Source organism: Populus trichocarpa, chromosome 6 (assembly GCF_000002775.5).
Source record: "Populus trichocarpa isolate Nisqually-1 chromosome 6, P.trichocarpa_v4.1, whole genome shotgun sequence".
NCBI classification, from domain to species: Eukaryota; Viridiplantae; Streptophyta; class Magnoliopsida; order Malpighiales; family Salicaceae; genus Populus; species Populus trichocarpa.
In genome coordinates, this window is record NC_037290.2 from 19,901,357 (window position 1) to 19,916,725 (window position 15,369).

The following is a 15,369-nucleotide window of genomic DNA, read 5'->3' on the forward strand; positions in this document are numbered from 1 at the left end:
GGTTTTGGTTTGCTGTGGTTGAATGGGTTGCTTTGTTTTGTTTGGTTTCTGGAAAAAATACAGAATATGGATTGCAAACAAGATAAACCATGAAAAAAACGCAGCAAATTATATCACAGATTTATACCATTATTATAACTACAGATTAAAAATAAAAATGATGAAAACATAAGATAAATTTGAGGAAAAAAAGTTACATGGAAGAAGAGCTGAGAGATGCTTCAATTGTTCTGTAAGAGATTTGAAAGAGAGAGAGAGAGACAGTTAGGGATTTGTATTTTGGACAATACTCATCATGTTTTTTTGTTAACAAAGGAAAGTGTTTTTCTTAGAATAAGAAAATGAAAATATTTTCCTAGCATAAAACATTACTTTTTTTTTTTATCGGAATTCAGTTTTCTTGACCAACTTTTTTTATGTTTACCAAACATAGAAAAGTGAGAAAAATAGTTTTCAAGAAGATGAATTCCTAAAAATAAATAAGACATTAATTCTAATCCAATGAACACCGGAATAAATGAATATTTTTTGAAACCAATAAATCATAAATAAGATATTAAAATTGTCAAATTCAATTCAAATATATATATAATCATTTAATATCTAAAACCCAATTAATAATCTAGAGATATCTAAATTAATAGGATATAATTATCGATGGATAATCTTCACCCTTGACAGCAGAGCTATCAGTGCTTCTCACCCTCCACTTCTCCATCTCTCTTTGCGACCCCTATCAGCTTAACCTGCTCCCCTAGAAAGAAACCCTTCTCTAGGGTCACGGTTTTGGCTCCTGTTCTTTATTCTGTTACCAGATTCAGTTCTTTCAATTCTTTATTCGATCGGGATTTTCCTATTCGTTTTTATTTGCATCTGGGATTTAAATCGATGATGGATACAAGAAAGAGAGGGAGGCCTGACTTCAAAACTAATGGCTTTGGTGGATTCAAGAAATCTAAGCAAGGTCACCTATTTCTCTTAATCTCAAGATTTAGCCAGTTAATTTCTTTAACTGGTATCTGGGCTTTTCATGTTGTTTGGTTTTCTTTTGGTGTTTTACTGATTTGTTTATGCTTTAAGTATGTTTTTAACTTTTTGTCGATTTATGCGTCTTAGCTTTTAAGAATTTGTTAGCTTGCACGGTGTTTTAAGGGAGAATTTAGCCTCAAGTGTTCTTTGTGTGTCTGTTTGGTTTCCAAGGCTAAATTTTTAATCATTTTCGTGTTTTAAAATTTGGTTCAATGCCAAGAATGAAGCTTTTATTCCGTGGAAAGATTGGTTGACTGTTATCTTTACTGTTTTGTTCTTTTTGGATTATTTTTTTTACATAATTTATGCTTCTATATTTTTGTTAGAATGTTTAAATTATGTTGTTTTGGGGGTTAGCTGGTTAGGCTTTTTTTTTTTTTACGTTGGTTGTAGTTGTGATTTTGCCTGCTTGTATGTCAAACCTTTGCTGCTGTTTCACTGGTAGGACTGTAGAGTCAGGAATTACCCGCATTAGCTTTGATTGAAGTTATGATTTTCTTGCTTATCCCACTTCTTCTGCTGCTGCTGCTTGAATATTGGCATAATAGTTTCAGAAACTACCTCATTGGTTGGTGTCCTTGAGAATTCAAATTTTTAAACTGTCGTTGAACATGCAAAATCTTAGCCTGGAGAAACTTTACCTGTGTTACAAGTTATACTTAAAGCACTGATAATGTAGCATTCATTTATAGGGTGAAAAGGCTGCAAATAAAACACTTCAAACCATACAAACACTCAAATTGAATTATCCCCAAAGCTCAAGAACTGTTACTCATCGTCAAAAGATTGTCCTTTGTTTGAGTAATATATTTTATAGAATTAACCCAAGCATCCTTCAATGGCTTTGAGAGAGATTTCTGGTTTCTCCTCTAAACATAACTAACATCAAACAGCCTCAAATATAAATGCATTTGGCCAAACAAAAATCAAATCATCTCCCAGCATTTAACTTCACCTCAATTAAACATGCCCTGAACTAAGTGAAAATCTCAACAAAACAAAAACACCCATAAACTTCATTGGAGACTTCAGTTCACCTGTGAAGTACAAAAACAGGGTTACCCGTATGAGTGGATGCTACATAAGGGTGAGAAAAATTTGCTGGAATGTACTTGTCAATGTACATCTATATTATGCACTATGCATTCTCTATTAGTTAGACAATTTTATTCTAAAAAACTTCGGTGTTTTGTAGTGAATCCTACTGGTATTAAACTTGGGAATATTCTAGAATAAGTAGATTAAGAATCTGGAGAAATTTTAACTGAGAACAAGTAATTAATGTTTGTAACAGAAATGGACCCCTTATCAACTGGTGTAGGAAGCAAATTGAAGCCATGCACCAAGTTTTTCAGGTTCAAATTTTCTCACCTAAATAAGTATCTTGAATTTCATCCTATATCTTTTAATATTTAAAAGTTACTGTAATTTTTTTCCCACAATTTAAGTTGTGTACTGTGCTAATGAAGTGGGTATTCTAGCTGTTATACAGGTACTTAGTCATATCTGTGCTTTGTTCAAACAAAGTTAATTAATGGAATTTCATTGGAGACTTTGTTTTACTTATGAACTACAAAAAAAGATAATTGCTTGCTGGAAAACAGTTGATGTAAGACTTTTTTTTTTTCCTGGATATTGATTTTATTTTTATACCCAAGGAATGTCATCTGGCTTTCCTTGCTACTTTAACAACAATAACATTTAATGTCATTTTTTCCATTTTAAAGTTTATTGGTTCTCGATTGAACACAACTTCCTATTAAATAAATTAGATTATGTTGAAGTAAGTTAAACTTTCGGTATGGTGTCAAAAATTTAGAATAATGGATTTGCTGGCACAGACTTGTATTACTGTAGCAGCAAGTTCAATTATCTGTGATGAAGTTTATGCTGTGCTATCTTCTAATCTGTGATGAAGGTATTCCAGTTTGGAGTCTTGTTGCCTTAGTTCATTGGTATAATGGAGTCTTAGTTTAACATCACTTCAGCTGTGTTCCTTATTTCTGGTCCTAACAGAATTTTGATTCAGTATTTCATTTTTCTAGGTGGTAGCCTATTCTGCTTTCATTCCCAATAAGTTGGAGATGATGTTATACAGAATTCATCATGTGAATCTGCATTTTTATCAAAGTCAATTGCTTTGTGGTTATCATCTGCAGTTGATAGTTAGAAGAATAAGATTGTAGACGAGCATTTCAATCTTTTTTAATTAAATGATAGTTGTAGACCTTAATTGTTTGATTAGTATTCAGCTGCTAGATGTACTTTTGGACTTTTAAGCAGTATCATTTATTAGCACATGGTGGATTGACTTACTGAATTTATTTTTTTTGGTTATGCTTTGGATTGCAGCACTGCTGGCTGTCCATTTGGTGAGAGCTGCCACTTTCTCCACCATGTTCCTGGTGGCTACAATGCTGTGACCCAGATGATGAATCTGGGACCTACTGTCACCCCACCATCCAGAAGTATGGTGGCCCCACTGCCAGTCCCTAATGGCTCTGCTTCGTCTGCTGTTAAAGGCCGGCTATGTAACAAATACAGTAGTGCTGAAGGTTGCAAATTTGGTGATAAATGCCGTTTTGCGCATGGTGAGTGGGAACTTGGCAGGGCTTTTGCTCCATCTCACAACAATCCACGTGCTGCTGGAGGTGTTCCAGGACATTTGGGTGGTCGTGTGGAGCAACCTCCTCCTGGCCCTGCTACCAGCTTTGGTGTCTTTGCCACCACTACAAGAATCAGTGTCAATGCCTCTCTTGCTGGATTCATCATTGGTAAGGGTGGTGTGCATTCCATACAGATATGCCACCAAACAGGAGTCAAGCTGTCTATTAAGGAGCATGAAACAAATCCAAATCTCAAGAACATCGAACTTGAGGGGTCATTTGAACAGATTGCCCAAGCTAGCAAGATGGTAGAAGAGCTTGTAAAGGTGAATTCAGCAAAAGCCGCTGCAAAAACCTCTGGGGGCCGTGGGGGGCATGCCAATCCAGGAAGCAACTATAAGACCAAGTTGTGTGACAATTTTGCCAAAGGGTCTTGCACTTTTGGTCAAAGGTGCCATTTTGCTCACGGAGCTGCTGAATTGCGCAAGACAGCAGCGTGAGTGTTAAGTTTTCCTAGTTTGGCTCTATCTGTTGTGCAGTCATGTATGCGTGAGCTCTCTTTTAGTTCTGGCCGTGCAATGCTTATTGGTGAGAGGAAATTATGATTTTACATTTTTTGGCTTCTTGTATACTTTCTTAGAACTATCATAGCTTTAGCCTTCCAATTTCCCCCCCTTCTGCATCTGATGTAACATACTTTGGCAGCTTGTCCATGCCGTCCATAGTTCCATGTTCCGAGTAGATAATAGTAGCTTTGTCTAATTTGCTAGAAACCCTTGAATTTTAAACTTTTGTATTCTATTATAATACTTTAATAATTTCTATTACGAAGGGCGATCCCATGTTTCAGAAGCCAAAGCCTTTTTAGAATTATGTCACGGCATTCTCTGCATAAATCTTTACCTTGTGCAAGATTTTCTATATCTGTGCAGTTTCTATTATGATTTAGATGGTTAGAACCATTGTTGTAAAACCTGGCCAGCCTGGTGGATTGACCTGGGCAACCCGAGGCCTTGGCCAGGTTTTACACTGGAAAAACCAGAGTTGCAGTTGCAGTTGGTCTACTCAAACCCAACCCGAGAAACCTAGCATAACCTGAGTGAGTGAGATTTAATTCTTTTTTTTTTTTTTTAATAAAAAGCCATTTCTTGATTCTCTTTTCTCAGTAAGTTCCATGGCACCTTGTGTCTTCTCCTATGCATCTGAGGTTCTGGTCCCTTTGGAATCTTTGGTAGCAGGTCTCCCAAATATTATTTTGATACATTTTCGAGTGAAAAATATTTTGGAAAGCAACTATAATTACACTAATTATCTTTGCTGGAATAAGAAGAAGAAGAAGAAGAACTGAAATTAATACACAAAGAACAAAGAGTAGTAGCTGGTGTATTAAGAACGATATTGGAATAAGAAAGAAAACCCATGAATTAAATTGAAGAAGAAGAACAAGAAGAAGTGAAATGAAATTAATACACAAAGGACAAAGAGTAGTGCCGGGTTAGAGACGGACGCATTCTTCAAATACATTTCGTGGATTGTGTAGGCTTCAGCGAACACGAATTGACGTTATTTTAATATGTTTTTGAAATTATATTGTTTTATTTTTTAAAATATTTTTTTATTTAAAATATATTAAAATAATATTTTTTTATTTTTTAAAAAATTATTTTTAATATCGTAACGTCAACGCATTTTAAAAATATTATAAAAGATATAATTTTAAACTATTGTTTTTCAAAACTTGATAAAATAATAGTCTGCACAGCCAAACGCCCTTATATCAGTTGCCTCAAGTTACAAATTCTATCATAAAAAAATTACAAAATAATTTGAAAAACTAACTAAAAGAAAAGGAGAAATAAAATGAATTAACAAACAAACCAGATATTTAATGAAAAATACCGAAAATTTAGCATCGATCAATTCACCTAAAACAAACCCAATAAAAAATAGTTGTTGCATAAAGTTGAATAAAAATAAGTTATGACACGCAATATTTTTTTTATTTGATATTTATTTCAATAGTTTTTTATTTTTCCTTTATTTAAAAGTTAATGAGCTATTGGATCGCCTAAAGATCGGAACAAGGAGATTCACGGTTTTATTATCACGCATATCGGCGAATCCATTCTGTTTGTTCCGCATGCGAAGTGGATGATAAAATTCTTTTTTATTACATCTATTTTTTTAAATTGTTGTTTTATATGAACATGTTTAACTAATAATGTTTTTCTCTTGCAGACTACGGTTCTTGGATTCAAACCAAAATAAATGAAGCTTTTTGTAGAAATGCACGTGCAAAATAATAATAGTACGAAATGAGTGTAGCAGCTCGTGGATAGCTGAGCTTGGAAGTTCGTAGTATATTGGATTTCAACAATTTTTTTCTTGTTTTTTCTTAAGTTATTAAGTTTTTTTTTTAATTTTCTAACTAATTTTTTTTCAAGAAACATGTAACATCCTATCATATGAGAGATACTAGGACGATCCTTAGACCCATCCACTACGGTCGAGGACTTGCATACGACCCAAAGTGTTTTAACCATTGGATATTCGCAATCAATTATGAGCACTCAATCTCCAGAGTTCCAAGCGATTTTAAACCAACAAGTTGATGCTTGAATGACCCATCTTATTGCTGAGACAGAACATCGTAATACTGAGATGGCCGAACTTCAGTAACGGTATATAGAGCTGAAAATTACGCATGAATGGTCCATGTGCTCCCTCTTATAGCCTCCCAACCTTAATGAAAACCCGTATCCTTTTCCTCCTCCTTCTTTTCCTTCAATTCATCTCTTACTGTGGTAATAAAACGGTGATTATATTATCGATACAATAAAATATAAAATAAAAATCACCAAGAAAAGATTCTCCAACAAACAATAACCGCCCACACACCCGTCACAAAAACCATGCCGACAAAATCAATTTCCAACTACCGAAAGAGTATTCGATCAATAAATAATAAAAATCCGGTAGTGTAACTTCCCGACTTTCCACAGTGAGAGCCACCGAAGGGGCGTGAATAAAACTCTTAATTAACGGCATCCATTCCTCAGGAACAATTATTGGGGTCTAGGAAACAACATGGAAGCTTCTGTAAAGAATAATACGTCAAAATCCATTTCAAACTCTAATAATTCGAGTATAGACTGTATAGTTCATATGGATTGTAATAATTTATGAAATATCTTTACTTATTTTAAGTAGGAAAAGTTTTTTTTTTCTGTTATTTCACTCTTTTAATCATAGTTTTTAGACCCGGTCCGGTTCAAGACCCGGGTTCCGAATTTTGATGGGTCACTGGGTTGCCTGGATCAATTTTTTTTAAAAATCAAAAAGACGTCGTTTTAATAAAAAAATAAAAGTCAACGAGTTGCAACCGGGTTTTTGACCGGGTCAGCCGGGTCACACCGGGTTTTTTCTTTCCCTGTTTTTTCTTCAATTCAGCCCGGTTTCAGCCTCGAATCGGCCGGATTCCGGATCAACCTTTCAGACTGAGTTTTAAAATTATGCTTTAAATAGCTATGTCATTAATGAAATCTCATTTGAAAATAATTACGAACTTTTTTTTTTTTTTCCAGAGAGAAGATTCTTCAGCTGGTTTTGTTAAAGAATCTTATAATAAACTAATTTCCTATTTTTAGATTAAACAACACAATAATGAATCATCAAACGGATTTAATTTACAGCACAACAACACACCAGAAAACGTGAGGAGCCAGACAGGCTCTTAATTTCAATACTTATCATCTCACGTGCGATCACTATCAGATAACTGTAAATTAGTCAAACTAAGAGGGATAATTCCGTGAATATAGTCAGCAGATATTTCAACATCACGAATCTCAACCATATACTGTTGAGAGGAGCGGTTAAGATTGAGGCCACGTCATCGCATGGATTGGATACAGGTCTCGCAAAGCAGCGCATGCGACCAAAATACCACTGACTAGGCGCCACGTGAAAAAGCATTTAAGAACTATAAATAAGTCCCCCTGTCAATGACGGTCATGATGGCAATTTGAATTTGTTTGGGATCGTCTAAATTTAAAATGTTTTTTATTTAAAAATATATAAAAATAAAATTATTTTATTATTTAAAAATTATTTTTGATATCATGTTTACAATGCGTTTTCAAATAAACCCTGAAATAACAAAAAAAAACAACAATTTTTCTCTAAATTGTCATCAACTGCTAGTTTAAAACAATGTTTTTTTAAAAATTAATTTTTTATATTTTTAAATAATTTTAATGTGTTGATATTAAAAATTATTTTTTAAAATAAAAAATTATTATTTCAATATATTTTTAAATAAATACTTTAATCAAGAAAGTTATCCCAATTTAAAAATATTAATACCTTTATACTTTTCATAAAGCGTTTTTATAAATTTCTCACATAAAGCAACCTGATTTTTTTTATTTGCAAAGTTGATATAAAAAAATCTTGATACTTTTATAAAAAAGCTGTACACAATAAAACACACATTGGTAAACTATCTTTTGGTATATATACTTTCTTATTTTATAAAAAAGCTCTATTCTAAAGGCAAAATTCAAGCCATCTATTGAGAGTGAAATTGAATTTTAATAACCCAAGTAAAAAACAAAAATTTGAACCTTTTCTTGCATCTATCAACTCTCAAGAAAATGACATTAATCTAAATTTAGTCGAAATTAACAAGGAAACGTTGACATCAATCATCATTCAAGAAAATTACAATAGTTTGTAATTTGGAAGCGATCTGAAATATAAATAGAAGTTGAGGGACCGATTTGTTGTTAGGCCAGTGGAAATTACAAGGAAACGTCTAAACGACAAGTTGATATGTGGGGCCCAAATGGAAGAGCAAAGGTAGGAGGAAGGGAGCGGTCGCGATATTGCTTAAAATACTGGCCTCTCCCCCCTGTGCCTTTGCTCAAGGGCCGGCTACGCCTATTATTGCACGCCCGCAAGCACATAGAAATAGAGAGGATTTTGGGAAAAGGAGAAGCGAGGCTTCAAGAGAAGGAGAGTCACTCCCTTTCTCCCTTATCAGGTAATAATACATTTCCTCTCCTCTTTAGCTCTCTGCTCTGTTTCAATCACCAACCTGCATTTTTGTGTTTGATTCCTTTGCGGGTTCTGCGCGCGAATGCTTGTTTTCTTCTCTCCTGGGTCTTAGATATTTCAGATCCAGGTAAAAACGATGATCTTTTCTCTGATGTTTCTGGTATTATATTCGAGTTAATTACAGTATTATTTTGTAAGAGATTGGTTTTTGGTTAGATCTGTGTGTGCGGTATGGTGTTGTGTTTTTTCTCCGTGAGGTTGGATTCTGCTTAGTTCTCCCAATTTGCCGAGTCTGTTGCTTTCTTTCTTTTCTTGTTCTTCTTTTAATTAATTGAAAATGGCATCTTTGAAAGCTATTTTTTTGTTTTTGTTTTCAACGAACTCTGTACTGAGCAAATTAATAATAATAATAAAAAATAGCATCTTGATTTTGAATGCTTTCAAGATATTTGTCTGGTCGTTGTTTTTTAATACTTTCTCAAATTAAATATATAAAATCTTGGTAGACTCGGGTCAAATAAAGAAGATCTCAAACGGTGTTGGTGAATCTTTTAATAGTGACGATACGGTGTGGGTGGGTGGTTCTTCGGTGGTGGGTAAGGAGGCCGGCCTTAGATTTCGACTATAGCTGTTTTTGTAGGTTTCTTTGGCCTTGTTTGAAAAAAAATATCTCCCTGGCCGCCGCACTGCTTGTGAATAATTGGCTGGGGGAAAATAAAGAAACCAACTTGGATACTCAAGCTGGTGGCTTCGAGAAGGACGTTTTATCTTGGAATAAAAATAATAATCTCAAAGTCCATTTTATAGCCTTGATGGAGAGGCGAGATTGACAAATTAGTAAAACTGTGTTTTAAAAAAAAATTATTTTTTTTATATTTATATATCGCTTTTACATGTAGCTGATGAAATTAAATTTAAGAAATAAAAAAAAATATTTTAATATATTTTTAAATAAAAAACAATCCCAAACTGACATGACATGACATGTGAATCGAGGAAAAAAAAAGAGGGAAAGGGAAGGGAAAATCCATGGAGATACATAGTAGAATCAATTACCTATAGATTTGGAAAATGAACAGGAAAACAGTATGTTACGATCCGAATATTAGGCCCGCAAGGGCAAAACAGTAAACAGAATGTCAGTACATCGGCGGCGGATGGTCAGCATCATCTCTTCAATATTTCAATGAGTCATGATGTTCCTCTTTCATGAACCTCGTATAGTCGGCTCTTTCATGTACCTCGTATAGTCGGCCGTTTAGGTGTGTGGGGTTATTACAATCTTTATTGATTTTTTTTTTAAATTAGCACATAAAATTAGAGATATTGACAGAAGAGTATTTTTTTTTAAAAAAATGCATAAAATAGCACTGTTTATAGATTAAAAAAAAAGATGATATTTATAAATTCTTGCTATTTAAAATAATAATGGAGAAGGGAGGGAGATAAAAAATCTTGGAGAAATATTAAAAATCTAATTACGGCATTATTGGTATTAACAATATCAAGAAATGTTACTATCTATGATTTGAGCATGCCATGCTTGCCATTTAAAAATGGTGGATGACGGATGGTTTACTTGTTTTTTTATGTCAAAGTGTATTACACTTGGTTTCATGTTAGTGATTTTTTTTTTTGTTATTGGAATTGTTCCGGTGATATTTTTTAATGGAATTGGTGGTGTTGTAATTAGGACTTTGATATTTTTTAGTGTTTTGCTTTTTTTTTTCCTTGCTCATTTAGTATTTTTTATTTATTAGATGTTGTTATTATGAATAGCGACAAGTTATAAATGTTGTGATTTTTTAATCGTGTGACATTGACATGTTTAAATGGGTCATTTTATCAAAAAAATTTATTTGTTATTTCACCGTTCTAATATCTAAAAATATCCCTATTATTTTCGGCCGACTTTTCAATTTTGTGGGTGCCATGTTTGAAAAGTAGTTTACAATAGTTATTTCATCAAAGAAAGAAGAGAAATAAAAATATCATTTTTTATTTTAGTAAAAATATTTTTAACATTTATAATATATTTTTTTAAATGTGCTCAATAAATAGACAGGGAAAGGTGTCCCTTTGTTTTGGTAAAAGTCTAACACGGATTCGAAATACCTTTTGGTTATCATCGTCTCATTTATGTATGTCTTACGTACTCCTTTCTTCCTCCTACCACTCCTTTTGTCACCCCCAACCTACCTCATAAAAAAAAAAAGAGAGGAGTTTTCCTGGCCATGGGACCCCATATCCCACTAGCCAGGAGTGGCATCGGCACCTACCTCACGTCTTTGGTCCACTTCCACCCTTCCACGTTTCCTCTTATGCGAATTCTGTCCATATTGTAAGGAGTTTGTTTATTGATTGACGCCCGATAAACAGTGGAGGTCGTCATTCGACTTATAAGCTTTCTAGGCCAAGTGTGGATATGTAGATATGTGTATATGTCAGGATAGCACAGCCTTTATTTTATAACCACAAAAGGGAAATATCATGATCTTTTTCTAGCTTAAACTCCTAATGTATACAAGCTGTTTGTGGTGGTCCAATACTAGCGGGCCTGTCGATGATTTGACCGAGTCTTTCGAACCAAGAAAAAAAAAAGAACGATTGTGTCTCACCAATACCTCAACATGACCCAGTGACCGAAGGGATAAGCCATAACTATTGAGTTCTCCCCACGTGGTCATGGAGTTGATTAATCTCCGTCAAACTCAAAATCACTTCTTTTTCCGAGTCGTTGGCGGATTCTTTTGAAACATTCTCCTTGCTTGTGCTGATAAATCCCGAGTTTATGCAAGTGTTTTCTTCTAATAACCAATTAATAAGAGCAACACCTGGCTCAAGCTGTACGGTTAAAACTTGGAAAAATCAAGGCAGTCTCTTTTAGTTTGTCTTTGCTAGGATTGATACGAAGACGAAGAGGTGTAACTTCTTGTTCGTCAAACTTTAGAGAAGCAGGAAAAGTTGGCTGTTGACGTGGTTGGATGTTTTAGCAGCCGAACATTAATGCCAGTAGTTGTCCATATATAATCTTTGATATAATGCTCCTAAACCTTCAGCATAGGGAAAACTAATACTTGTAGTCTCATTCTTTTCAGGTCTTGAAACAATGGGTGCTGGCGGTAGAATGTCTGTTCCTCCTTCCTCTGCTAAGGTGGAATCTGATGTTTTCAAGCGAGCTCCTGACTCGAAGCCGCCATTTACACTCGGCCAGATCAAGAAAGCCATCCCACCTCATTGTTTCCAGCGTTCTGTTCTTCGCTCATTCTCTTACGTTGCTCATGACCTGATCATTGCCTCTATCTTCTATTATGTTGCGACCAATTACTTCCACCTCCTTCCTCACCCTCTCTCCTATGTGGCCTGGCCGATTTATTGGGCTGTCCAGGGATGTGTCCTCACCGGCGTTTGGGTTATAGCTCATGAGTGTGGTCATCATGCCTTTAGCGACTATCAATTGCTTGATGACATCGTTGGCCTTGTCCTCCATTCTTGTCTCCTCGTCCCTTATTTTTCATGGAAACATAGCCATCGTCGCCATCATTCCAACACAGGCTCTCTGGATAGGGATGAAGTGTTTGTACCGAAGAAGAAATCTGGTATCCGTTGGTACTCCAAATACCTTAACAACCCGCTAGGTCGTTTCCTCACCATTACCATCACCCTTACTCTTGGCTGGCCTCTTTACCTTGCATTCAATGTTTCAGGCAGACCTTATGATAGGTTTGCTTGCCACTACGATCCATATGGCCCTATCTACAATGATCGTGAGCGTGTGGAGATATTTATATCTGATGCTGGTATTCTTGCTGTCACTTACGGGCTCTACCGCCTTGCAGTCGCAAAGGGACTTGGTTGGGTTCTTTGTGTTTATGGAGGGCCATTACTTGTGGTGAATGCATTCCTTGTTCTGATCACATATCTGCAGCATACCCATCCTTCATTGCCGCATTACGATTCATCTGAGTGGGACTGGTTAAAAGGGGCTCTAGCAACCGTCGATAGAGATTATGGAATCTTGAACAAGGTCTTCCATAACATAACAGACACTCATGTAGCTCACCATTTGTTCTCAATGATGCCACACTACCATGCTATGGAGGCAACGAAGGCAATCAAACCAATTTTGGGAGATTACTACCAACATGACGGAACTCCAGTCTATAAGGCAACGTGGAGAGAGGCCAAGGAATGCATTTATGTACATCCAGACGACGACGACGACGACAAACAGAAGAACAAAGGCGTCTTTTGGTACAGAAATAAATTGGATTGAAGATGTCATCATGAATGTATCGGGGAGTGGAGGTTTCTGTTTGTTGCTAGGGATTATAGCCTCCCTGTCTTGTTGGCTTGGAGATCGTTTCAGTTGTTTTTGTCGAACTTTAAACTTAGTTGTGCTCCCTTTTTGAATAATCCTAAGCATCAAGGACCAGCATGCATTGGCATGGGACATTCAAGAGGATGCTCCTTTGGCAAACAATTATCAATATTTCAAAGGCTTTAGCATTGCCACTCATGATTATTATTATTATTATTATTATTATTATTACATTCAAATTGGGTATCCTTAATTTATAAAACAATTGGCTGAATTGGGCTCGTTCCACCTCTTCGTTGGGGTTTCATATTGGACTTGTGCTAGAGCTATTGAGTCAGGTTGTGCTAGAGTTGTTTGGTTAAGTTGTGGTGGAGTTGTTTGATTGGACTTCAGATAATAAAAAAGGTTGGTGTGGAGAAAATAAATTGAAAAGGGAAAGTAAACCTTTGTTATTTGCATATTTAAGAGAGAAGCTTTTATAACTCATGGCAGAATTTTTGTTGGGGAAAATTCCGCTAGGGTTTGTCCTGTTAAGTTGGTAGAGAAACCTCGTTCCATGAACAAGGATCTAACTTGATTACTGCTCTCAATTCTTTATTTCTAGAAGAGATGATACTGTAGGAACATGGCCTGCCCTAAATTATGATATAAATTGTTGCAGCTCATGTTTTTTTTTTTTCATTTGATAATGCGGCCCAAACAGTAAAAATTTAAATTTATTTTATTTAAAATTATTTATTTTATTTTTTTAGATTATTTTGATATTTTAATGTAAAAAACAAATTTTAAAAAAATATTTTATAAATAATTAATCGAACTCTACCTTCATAGTATTTTGACATGTTTCTCTTTTTATCAAGCTTGTTTATTCATTTTCACTCCATACACGCGTCTTTCTTCTCCAAGTAAAATACTTAATACTAATTTAGAGGGATGGAACTCAATTAGTTATATCTTGAATTTGCTTCTTAGAAGTTATTAGTTAGAGTTCTATAAACTTCAGGACCACTGAAAACTTATATGGTCGTTAACTTTAGAATTCGTGAAATTAATCGAGATACGCACAAACTGACCGGGACATCCATTTTAATAAAAAGAAATACTTAATCCTTGTATGCAGTTTTAAAAAATAAATCAAAATACTTTATGTTAAATCCCTCTTTGTTTACACCTAAAAACCACATATTTTCAAACCATTGGAAACATCACAAATCATGGGGTTTGTCTTTAAATTAACTCTGTTTATTTTTATTTGGAGGTGGAGGTATTGTGATAATTATAAATTTAAAAATATTTAATTAATAAATACACATCACATTATTACATGGATCTTACTAAAAATATATTTTTAAATCTTAATTAAAAAAATATTACAATTTATGATTTTTTTAATATTTACTTTTTTAAATTACAATCACAAAAGTTATAAAATATCGTTACATCTTACCGCATGAAAATTTCCTCAGCAGCTCATCACCTTTAAATGAAAACAATTCTTCCATCTTCTGTAGTGGCTCTACAGTCTTCACTTATGCAAGGTAAACTCTTGAAAAAAAATCAGGTTAGCCAATCATTATCACACGACTAACTTCTACAACAAACTCAAATCTGATCGAGAGTTGAGGTAAGACCCAATGAATGATGAAAGCAAGTGAGCGAAGTGTGATCGTTGTGTGAAAAAACTGAAAAAAAACAATTTTATTTTCATATTAGATAGGGTGAGGTTAAATCTGCCAATTGATCTCAAGGTCAAAGACTACCCGAGCAAGGTTTGGAGGGGGAACGATGATGGTGGCCACTCTCATGGCTATGATTTATTGTTGCTCTACTTTTGGAGACCGCAATATTTAGGTACCTAATTTGAGAGTGTTCTTCACGACAAGGAGAGCTGCTTCTAGGTAGAGTCAGATTATAATGGTAGTCTTGTCTAATTTTATTTACTTTATAATTTATTGTTCATGAAAATGGAGTTGCGTAGCGCGAGCAAGAGAGGATTGTTTGGTTGCTCGGCTGAGCTCCCTCCTTTTTCCACGCGCCTTCTCCTCTTCTGTCTTTGTTGCTATTTGGGCTTAATTTTACAACCATGTCACAGACAAATTTCAGATAGTAAATCCTTGAAGGGTTATAGTCTCTCTGGTTAAACATATGAATTTGCACTTGTTGATTAATCTTCCACGACAATTGTAAATAATATGCTTAAAACTCGATTGATTTACATCGTGTGTGTGTTTAAGAATATTATTAAGGCATTAATTGGAGGATTAAATTAATTTGAGAACAGAAGATCATGCAAAGGGCAGAAATGCAGAGAAGATTGCAGTCCTGCAGCCCTTCAACAGTGGCAAAGAAAATGGG

The 15,369-nt window shown here is 34.8% G+C and overlaps 2 protein-coding genes across 5 annotated transcripts; both read left to right on the forward strand.

Annotated features, from left to right (window-relative positions):
- Positions 1-631: 631 nt before the first annotated feature.
- On the forward strand, positions 632-4,487 carry LOC7479532 (zinc finger CCCH domain-containing protein 31). Of its 2 annotated transcripts, XM_024602844.2 has the most exons (3): positions 632-964; positions 2,324-2,384; positions 3,382-4,487. In XM_024602844.2, the coding sequence occupies exons 1-3, from the start codon at positions 889-891 to the stop codon at positions 4,133-4,135; spliced, it is 891 nt and encodes a 296-aa protein (XP_024458612.2). In that variant the 5' UTR covers positions 632-888; the 3' UTR covers positions 4,136-4,487. The 2 variants fall into 2 exon arrangements, with proteins under 2 accessions (XP_024458612.2, XP_024458614.2); XM_024602846.2 differs by lacking the exon at positions 2,324-2,384 and having other exon boundaries at positions 632-998.
- Positions 4,488-8,453: 3,966 nt separating this feature from the next.
- Positions 8,454-13,212, forward strand: LOC7479530 (delta(12)-fatty-acid desaturase FAD2). 3 transcript variants are annotated; one of them, XM_052453964.1, is made up of 2 exons: positions 8,454-8,820; positions 11,792-13,212. In XM_052453964.1, the coding sequence occupies exons 1-2, from the start codon at positions 8,469-8,471 to the stop codon at positions 12,967-12,969; spliced, it is 1,530 nt and encodes a 509-aa protein (XP_052309924.1). In that variant the 5' UTR covers positions 8,454-8,468; the 3' UTR covers positions 12,970-13,212. The 3 variants fall into 3 exon arrangements, with proteins under 3 accessions (XP_052309924.1, XP_002309307.3, XP_052309925.1); XM_002309271.4 differs by having other exon boundaries at positions 8,454-8,679; XM_052453965.1 differs by lacking the exon at positions 8,454-8,820 and adding an exon at positions 11,511-11,701.
- The last annotated feature ends 2,157 nt before the right edge of the window (positions 13,213-15,369 follow it).

Excerpts from the sequence above, each read along its gene's own strand:
- LOC7479532 (XM_024602844.2), top strand. The coding sequence starts at position 889 with ATGATGGATACAAGAAAGAGAGGGAGGCCTGACTTCAAAACTAATGGC. Across the intron at positions 965-2,323 it reads ATTCAAGAAATCTAAGCAAG|AAATGGACCCCTTATCAACT; the intron begins GTCACCTATTTC and ends TGTTTGTAACAG. Across the intron at positions 2,385-3,381 it reads CCATGCACCAAGTTTTTCAG|CACTGCTGGCTGTCCATTTG; the intron begins GTTCAAATTTTC and ends TTTGGATTGCAG.
- LOC7479530 (XM_052453964.1), top strand. The coding sequence starts at position 8,469 with ATGTGGGGCCCAAATGGAAGAGCAAAGGTAGGAGGAAGGGAGCGGTCG. Across the intron at positions 8,821-11,791 it reads CTTAGATATTTCAGATCCAG|GTCTTGAAACAATGGGTGCT; the intron begins GTAAAAACGATG and ends CATTCTTTTCAG.